This window comes from Cryphonectria parasitica, assembly GCF_011745365.1.
Source record: "Cryphonectria parasitica EP155 unplaced genomic scaffold M406scaffold_8, whole genome shotgun sequence".
In the NCBI taxonomy this organism is placed as follows: domain Eukaryota; kingdom Fungi; phylum Ascomycota; class Sordariomycetes; order Diaporthales; family Cryphonectriaceae; genus Cryphonectria; species Cryphonectria parasitica.
The window spans coordinates 1489092-1498722 of record NW_024468916.1 but is presented as its reverse complement, the minus strand read 5'-3'; the positions used below and the strand labels follow the sequence as shown (position 1 = coordinate 1498722).

Here is a 9631-nt window from a genome sequence, read left to right as displayed (position 1 = left end):
GTGACGATGTTTTCCCTTCCGTGGCTACCGGCCATCACTCTTTTATGCTCGACTACTACACTCGTTCACGGACTCAAGTACGACGCCTCCGAGGCAGAATATAATCTTAATGCGAACACGACGGCAACGAATCCCCTCGACTACTGGATAGAACCACGAACCGACCATGACTACCACAAATCCCCCGACAATTGGAGGTTTCCCTTCTATACCGTGTTTATGGATCGTTTTGTCAACGGCGATCCAACCAACGACAATGCCAACGACACGCTTTTCGAGACGGATATGATGGCCACGCAGATTCGCAATGGTGGTGACCTGCAGGGCTTGGTGGACTCGCTGGACTATATCGCCGGCATGGGCATCAAGGTGCGCACCACACACATACCATCTCGTCCTCTGACAAGCTGTCTTGGATCCCTGCTGTCTATGATACCTCGCAACCAGTTCTTTGCTGACCAGAAGCTCAAAACTCAAAATCAATAGGGAATCTATCTTGCTGGATCTCCTTTCATCAACCAGCCATGGGGCGCAGACGCATATTCGGTAGGTCTACATGAGGATACCGTCCCATTCACGTGCCTCTCATACTGACAAGACTGCGCCAGCCGCTCGATCTGACTATGCTCGATAAACACTTTGGCAATGTGACAATGTGGCAGAATACTGTGGACGAGATCCATGATCGGGGCATGTATGTCATTCTCGACAACACGATGGCCACGTAAGTAGAATTCCCCCACCTCCTTTCCTCCTCCCATCGTTTCCCGTCTTCACAGCTTCTCACAAGTCATGTGATTCTTTAGCCTCGGCGACTTGATTGGCTTCGAGGGTTACCTGAATACCAGTGCGCCCTTCTCTGTCAAGGAACACAAGGTCGAGTGGAAGACGTCCAGACAGTACCTCGATTTCGATTTCGGCAACACGTACAACGAGTCGTGCGATTATCCTACATTCTGGTATGAGACTGGCGAGCTGGTTGACTTCAACAGCTCGGACGAGCTCGTGGGTTGCTACAACAGCGACTTCGACCAGTATGGCGACATTGAGGCCTTTGGTGTGTACCCCGACTGGGAGCGCCAGCTCTCCAAGTTCGCCTCCGTCCAGGACCGTCTGCGTGAGTGGTATGCGCCCGTACGCGAGCGCCTCGAGCGCTTCTCCTGCATGACGATCGCTGCGCTCGATATCGATGGTTTCCGGGTCGACAAGGCTATGCAGGTGACAGTCGATGCGCAGGCCGCCTTCACCTCCTCGGTTCGCGATTGTGCGATCAAGTATAACAAGACCAACTTCATGGTGGTGGGCGAGATCACATCTGGCAACACCCTCGGATCCATCTGGGTCGGCCGCGGCCGCTCCCTCGATATGTGGGTGGACGATGTGACCTCGGCCCAGACTCTGGACTGGAACGAGACGGACAGCGACAACTTCCTCCGTGATCCGGGCAACAGCGCCCTGGATGCTGGAGCGTTCCACTACTCTGTGTATCGTTTCTTGACGCGCTTTCTCGGCCTGAGCGGAAACCTCGAGGCTGCCTACGATCTGCCCACCGACTGGGTCGAGATGTGGAACCAGATGATGCTGTCCAATGATTTTTACAACGCCAACACGGGCGAGTTTGATCCTCGTCACCTGTACGGCGTGGCAAACCAGGATGTCTTCCGCTGGCCTGGTATTGAGCAAGGAACAAGGCGCATGATGCTGGGCTACATGGTCACCACCTTACTGATGCCCGGCATTCCTCTCGTCTACTACGGAGAGGAGCAGGACCTGTACGTTGTCGACAGCACAGCTGACAACTACGTCTACGGCCGACAAGCCTTCTCGCCCTCCCAGGCCTGGATGAGGCACGGTTGTTACACGCTGGGAAGCACCATCTTTGTCGATTGGCCAGCCGACAAGGCAATGACAGGCTGTACAGACGCTTCGCAGGCGCTGGACCACCGGGATCCTTCAGCCGCCATCCGAAACACCATGAAGTACATGTTCTCCCTGCGAGACTCGTTTCCTGTTCTCGAGGGTGGCTGGCTCCTGGCCAAGCTATCCAACCAGACCAGCTACACCCTGCTCAGCGGCAGCACAACAGCCACCGAGTTCGGCATCTGGAGCGTTGTCCGCGCATACAACACGCAGACCCAGACAGTATCGTCCAACAGCACGACGCCCGTCTGGCTGGTCTTCCACAATAACAACGTGACGACCGACTACACATTTGACTGCAGCACAGAGGAGAAGGCCTTCCTCTCGCCCTTTGATGCGGGCAAGTCTGTCAGGAACCTCATGAACTCGAGCGAGTCCGTCTACACGCTTGAGGACTCTTCTGTCTCCAACACCAACTGGACAGGCACGGACGCCAACATGGGCTGTTTCTCCAGCATCACCATGCAGCCGTACGAGTTCAAGGTATTTGTTGTCAGCGACGATTATGTCGCCCCTGCGCCCATGATCACCAAGTTCTCGCCAGGCCACGACTTCCAGATCGATTCGTCCGTGAACTCGACAGGCGAGTTGGAGATTGTGCTGGGCTTCTCGGTTGAGATGGACTGCACCGCAGTCAGCTCTGCTATCTATGTCGAGTCGTACCTGGATGGCTATGGGGCCCAGAACCTGACCAGCTTGAGTTCAGCTACGTGTGGCGCCGTGAACGAGACAGAGGTCGGAGACTTTGTCGGCTACATTCCTACGGCCTGGACCTGGACTGCGACCCTTTCTGGACTGCAGGACGGTGTGCACAGGCTCACTGTCGCCAACGCGTCTACGGCGGACGGTGTCGTAACCGACAGCATCGACCACTTCCTCATCCGACAGGGTCTGCCTACCAACCCCGTAGTCTGGCCGCAGAAGGGCAACTACTCGTCTGCGCTCTTGACCGTGAACGATGACGAGATTATGACCGTCCACCACAGGGCTCCCGGCGCCCAGAAGTGGCGGTACAGCACCAACTGGGGCTCGAGCTGGAGCAGCTGGAACAACTACACGGGCGACACCCAGACCGTCACGACTCTCACCTGGTCCGGAACCTCGAAACAGGCTTGGGACGGCTACCACCTCATGGTTCAGTACTGGAGCCGGCCCCTCGGGTCCTCGGCCTTCATCCAGCATGGCGACTACGGCGTCACCCACCAGCGCCACCAGCCCCATATCTTTATGCATGGCGACTTCAACGACTGGGGTTTCGACTCGGGCGTGCCCAACTCCATGGCGCTCACGGACAACAACACATGGGAAATGCATTTCATGTACGAATGGCCGGCCCAGGTGCAGGCCAACATTTGGGGCATGAACCCCGATGGCCAGTCGGACCAGACCTTCCTGTATGGCGATATCGACGGCGATGGCATCCTCGACAGGCTGGCGCCGAGCAGTCTGTCAACCAACGTGTTCAACATGACAACGGCCCCGGCATGGCCATTCCTCTCGTACAAGATCGTCATCGACGATGCGACCTGGTCCATCAAGGCTGTGCCGACGGGCAGCGCGCCCCTGCAGGTCTGGCTCTTCTGGTTCCTGGCCATCATCCCCATCATCACCGCCGGCCTGGCAGGATGGGTGTACATCCGCGGCTTCTACCAGGTCAAGGTCAACAAGAAGGGCTTCAAGAGAAAGTCCAAGCTGTTCATCTCGCTCGACGGCCTCCTGAAGCCCTCGGACGCAGACGAGAAGCGGGGGAAGCACAGCATCGCCCTCCGAGCCCTCTCGCCGTCTTCGGCGTCCACGTCGCTGCCTGTGGTCAAGTCTGCAGGCGAGAGGAAGACCGTCCTGATCGCCACCATGGAATACAATATCGATGATTGGAACATCAGCATCAAGATCGGTGGTCTGGGTGTCATGGCCAAGCTGATGAGCACGGCCCTGGAACACGTCAACCTCATCTGGGTGGTCCCCTGCGTGGGCGGCATTGAGTACCCGATGGACGAGCCCGCCGAGTCTATGTTTGTCGAGATCATGGGCGAGTCCTACGAGGTCAACGTGCAGTACCACAAGGTCAAGAACATCACCTACGTCCTCCTCGATGCGCCCATCTTCCGCCAGCAGACCAAGGCCGAGCCCTACATTGCCAGGATGGACGACATTGAGAGTGGTATCCTGTATGCCGCCTGGAACAGCTGTATCGCCGAGGCTATGCGCCGGTTCCCCGTCGACATCTACCACATTAACGATTACCACGGTGCCATTGCCCCTCTGTACCTTTTGCCACAGGTCATTCCCGTCTGTCTCTCACTCCATAACGCCGAATTCCAGGGTCTTTGGCCGATGCGCACGCCTGAGGAGAGCAAGGAGGTCTGCGAGGTCTTCAACCTGCCGAACGAGGTCGTCAAGAAGTATGTCCAGTACGGCTCCGTCTTCAACCTGCTCCATGCCGGCGCCAGCTATCTGCGCTATCACCAGAGGGGCTTCGGCGCTGTAGGCGTGTCCAAGAAGTACGGTGACCGCTCGCTGGCCCGCTACCCCATCTTCTGGAGTCTGAAGAACATCGGCCAGCTTCCCAACCCCGACCCTTCGGACACAGCCGCATGGGAGCCCGAGAAAGATGCCACGAGCAGCAGCAAGGACGGCATTGAAATTGACGAGGCATTTGAGGCCAGTCGTGCCGATCTCCGTGTCAAGGCCCAGGAGTGGGCTGGTCTTGAGGTCGACCCGACGGCTGAGCTGTTTGTCTTTGTCGGCCGTTGGTCTCTCCAAAAGGGTGTCGACCTGATTGCCGATATCTTCCCCAGCATCCTGGAGAAATACCCAAAGACACAACTTATCTGCGTCGGTCCCGTCATCGATTTATACGGCAAGTTTGCTGCCCTTAAGCTCGCTAAGCTGATGGAAAAGTACCCCAGGAGGGTGTTCTCGAAGCCCGAGTTCACACAGCTTCCGCCCTATATCTTCAGCGGCGCCGAGTTCGCTCTGATCCCGTCCCGTGATGAGCCTTTTGGTCTCGTCGCCGTCGAGTTCGGAAGGAAAGGTGCGCTGGGTGTCGGCGCCAGGGTGGGCGGCCTTGGACAGATGCCAGGCTGGTGGTATACCGTAGAGTCGATGACGCCTGCTCACTTGCTGGACCAGTTCAGGCATTCGCTGAAGGAGGCGCTCGAGTCCAAGAAACAGGTGCGGGCGCTCATGCGCGCGTGGTCCGCCAAGCAGCGGTTCCCCGTGAAGCAGTGGGTGCACCAGATCGACAACCTCTACGACGAGTCGATCCGCATCTCGCACAAGGAGGCGACCAAGAAGAAGAATCTGTTTGTGAGCAGGTCCATGCTCTCGCTCAACACATATGCAAACGACTCCGGCACTGGGCCCGACACACCCGGTACTTCCAGGCCGTCCACACCCGGCTTCAAGGTCGAGATCTCGTCACCGACCATGGTGAGCAGCTCCCTGATGCATCATTCCTCGCCCTCGCCGGACCTCCAGGCCACCTCCCCCAACGGGCTGCCCTCGCCTGTGTTCGGAACAAGCCACAGCCGCCTCTCGTCGGCCAGCAACCTGAGCAACCTCGGCTCGCCTGGCCTGATGACGCCCAAGTTTCCCTGGTCGAGCCTGGAGCCCGGATCACACGCGAGCGTGGCGTCCTTTGACAGCTTTGCCATGCGCGCGCAGCAGGACGGCCACACCTCGATGCGGCCCGGCTCTGTAGCCCCCGACTTCACCGACCCGATGACAGGCCTGCCGCTGCCCAAGCCCAGCTTCTACCAGCAGGGCAACCGCGGCAGCCAGCTGTCGCTCAGCGACGTGGTGGGCGAGCGGCACGACATGAAGCTGCAGAAGGTGGACCTGTCCTTCACAGACGCAAACGGCGAATTCTTTGCCGAGTACCAGGAGATGCTCGACGGCATCACGGCCAAGAACTCGCACACCGACCTGTGCATCGAGGAGTTCCTCAAGAAGAGCGAGAAGGAGTGGTTCAAGCGGTACCGCAACGCCAAGCTGGGCATCGACAGCCGTGACGCGAGCCGCACGCGCAGCCCCATGGGCAGGCGGCCCGAGAGCAGGGACGGCAAGCACAGGAACTCGTCCATCGTCAGCAGGGGCCGGCCAAGGCATCGCAGTATTACTCCCCACAGTATCAATACGTATATGAGCACGGAAGCCGACTCACCGCGCGAATTAGACGTTGACGATGAATTCTTGTTGGGTTCCGGTTACAAGGCGCCGACCGGGTTGAGGAAGTGAGTTATCATTCCAGTCCTCCTGTTGTTTTCTTCCTTTTGATGATTGATGAAGCCATTCTTTTTTACTGACAAATCTATCTTTGCGTCTCAACCAGGTTCCTATCGATCCGCATCGGAGATTGGCCCATCTACGCCTTCCTGATGGCGCTCGGCCAGATCCTGTCTGTCAACTCCTACCAAATCACTCTGCTGACCGGCGAGGCCTCGCAGACCACCAACAAGCTGTACATTATCGGCTCCGTCTATCTGGTCACCTCCATCATGTGGTGGCTTATGGTCCGCAACTTCAAGTCTCTGTACAGCATCGCCTTGCCCTGGGCCTTCTTCGGCCTGGCCTTTGCCTGCATGGGAATCACGGGTTTCATCAGCGACTCTACCACACAGGAGACCGTGGAGCTGATCGCTACTGTTCTGTATGCGGCTGGTGCTAGTAGCGGCGGTGTCATGTTTGCTCTGAACTTTGGTGACGAGGGTGAGTTTCTTCCTTTCTTTTGTTTCTTGCTTCCTCTCTCCAGAGAGTGATACTGATGACCCAAAATTTAGGTGGCTCTCCGACCAAGTCATGGGTCCTCCGGGCCATCTCCGTCGCCGGCATCTCCCAGGTCTACACACTCATGCTCTGGTACTGGGGATCTCTCGTCGCATTGTCTGAGGCTACTATTACTGGCACCATTGGCAACTCTGACGTGCCACTGGGCCTCGTGGTCTGCGTGCCCCTTGCTGTTGTCTTCTGGGTCATCGGCGTTGTTCTCTTCCTCGGCCTTCCCGACTACTACCGCCAGTCGCCCGAGTCCATCCCCGGCCTGTACATCTCCCTGCTCCACAGAAAGCTCGTCCCTTGGTTCTTCGTCGCCATCATCATCCAGAACTACTGGCTGTCCGCCCCCTACGGCCGCAACTGGGAGTTCCTCTTTGACAGCCAGTACCTCCCTGCCTGGGCCGCCGCCGTGTTGGCCCTGGGCTTCTTCGTCGGCCTGTGGAGCATCGTCCTCTACGTCTTCAGCCTCTTCTCGGACGAGCACACCTGGCTCCTCCCCATCTTCGCCATCGGCCTCGGCGCCCCCCGCTGGGCCCAGATGCTCTGGGGCTGCTCCGGCATTGGCTGGTACGTCCCATGGGTTGGCTCGGGTCTGGCCTCGGCCATCCTCTCGCGCTGCCTGTGGCTGTGGCTCGGCCTGCTCGACGCCATCCAGGGCGTGGGCTTGGGCATGATGCTGCTCGCCACGCTGACAAGACAGCACGTGCTTGCCGTGCTCATCGGCACCCAGGCTGTTGGTGCCGCAGTGACTATGCTGGCCAGGGCGACAAGCCCTAACCGCCTCGACGCCAACACCACCTTCCCCGACTTTAGCCAGGGCGCCCTCCCCGGCGCCGCCCAGAAGTGGTTCTGGATCTGCCTTGCCTTCCAGCTTGTCATTCCCTTTGGCTACTTCAAGTTCTTCCGCAAGGAGCAGGTCGCCAAGCCCTAAGGGCAGACTTGAGAACTTTCTACTACTCACTCCTGTTCTTTTACTCTCTTTCTTTTTCTCTTTGGGTTTTATATATTGCTCACAGAAGAAATATTTTTTTTTGTGTTACCCACCTTATAGGCATCAGCGAAAGGTCACCTGGGCGTTCTCTTTCCTTTCAAACCTGGCATGAATGCGTCTTATCTCTTGCGTCTTTGTTTATTGTCTCTTTATTGGATTCTTGGATATGGATTATAGATAAAAAAGATCTTTCTATTCATGTCATTTTGGCATACATCCAGTGGTAACTTACAAAGGCGGATCAATTAGGGGAGGAAGAGGCGCTTCGTGCTCTCCGGATTACTTTGGGAGGCTATACGAATTATTATCTTATATACTGCACACGAGATACCAAATATACCGCGCTTTACGCAACACTCGAGCTTTTCCTCTCTTTTTCTTTCTTTGCAGTTGTTCAAATATAGGTAAGGATCTGTTGATTTATCATGCCGATTTATATTCTGATTGGCTGATTCCATCTCTTTTGGCTCAGGACAGTCAGTGGCTGAAAGCCCGAATGCACCGGTCTATTTTCACATGCCGGTTCAAACTTGTAATGACCACTCAAGTTTAGACTACTGGATCGGTAGCCCAGACATTGCAACAGGAAGAGAAATCAGATTCGAGTGTTTCTAACTCTAGACTTCTATGACTACTTTACTTACATAGTAATACTATAAGAACCTTTTTGGTTGGTAGTCCAGGATGGGTACACGCTACATACCGGCAGGAGTGCTGACCAAATCAGGTTAGGGAGGGGAAAGAGAGAATCACGACGAAATGGGAATAGAGAAATAGAAGGGTCCGATGGTACGCCGAAGAGGCCCATGCGCTGCCTGCCCTGCCATGTCTTCCCTGCTATGGGTGCCAAGGTGCTACGTTTGACTTTGGAAAAGTGACTTGACGGAGCTGTACTATGGTACTTGGTACGTACTTGATGTACGTACCTGGTATTTATCTGCTTTCATCTGCCTTGTCGCTTGATAGGGAAATTGCTATCCTGCGCGGCATGACGAAAGCGCAGAAACCGTCAACGGCCGAAAAGAGGATCGACCTCCCGTAGCAGCTTGCCATTGTCACTGTCCGTCTTCGCGAGCCGACTACACCTACAGACGAGGCCAGTTGGACCTTTCCCCCCTTCTCTTCCCTTTTTCTTCTTTGACGTGGCACATCGCCGTCCATTCAACTCATTGTGTGCATGCAGCCAAAGTCAGCCCTCCAACTCAGTCCGAAGTGCTGTCCAGACCAATCCCAGTCGAGACCCAATCTTAATCAATCCCTCTATCTGCTCCATTCAATCCTCCTTCCCAGCACGGAGAATCTTCTCCCTCTCTTGGTCTCTCCGCCCCTAGCAAAGCTGGACGAGTTGAGTCAGAGGTTCACTCAGGTCGTACAAGGCCCAAGTCAAACAGGCTCAGCTCGATCGCAAGCAAAACGATAGCCGAACCGAGAGACAGGCTTTCCGATTCTAAAATAGAGAAAGACAAGATTCCGACTCGGACCCCTGGCCCAACCCTCAGGCCGCATTGATATCCAATCCGTGGCTTGCCCACTGCATCTTTTCTTCTTCCACCCGACTCTGTCTCACAACCCCAAAACCCCCGACCCGGACCAAAGCTTGAGACCCCATCCCAGGACCAGGTCTGACCAGACCCCCACGCTACGAGCTCGGTGGAAGGGAGGAAAAGAGGGAACAAACGTCGACAAGGTAGTACGCCGTTTGTCACTGTGTGAGGCGGACTATCCCCTGAAGGGCGAGGGGGCGGGTAATAAAAAGTAAAAAAAAGGCAGAACGGAAGGGAAAAAGCAGTCATGGCGAGGGATAGGGAACAAGCAGACAACATGTCACCTTCCAGGGGCCAATCAAAACGGACTCTCTCCGGCCGCGACACCGACTCCTCGACCAGCGACCAGGCGCAGCGTCCTCATAATCAGCAGCAAACACAGCAGCAGCAGCACAGGAAA

General features: G+C 56.3%; 1 protein-coding gene across 1 annotated transcript; it reads left to right on the top strand.

Moving 5' to 3' along the window:
• M406DRAFT_94862 (family 5 glycosyltransferase) lies at positions 1-8042 on the top strand. The gene is made up of 7 exons (XM_040926284.1): positions 1-369; positions 487-546; positions 609-724; positions 807-5430; positions 5512-6155; positions 6254-6630; positions 6702-8042. The coding sequence occupies exons 1-7, from the start codon at positions 7-9 to the stop codon at positions 7625-7627; spliced, it is 7110 nt and encodes a 2369-aa protein (XP_040772541.1). The 5' UTR covers positions 1-6; the 3' UTR covers positions 7628-8042.
• Positions 8043-9631: the final 1589 nt, after the last annotated feature.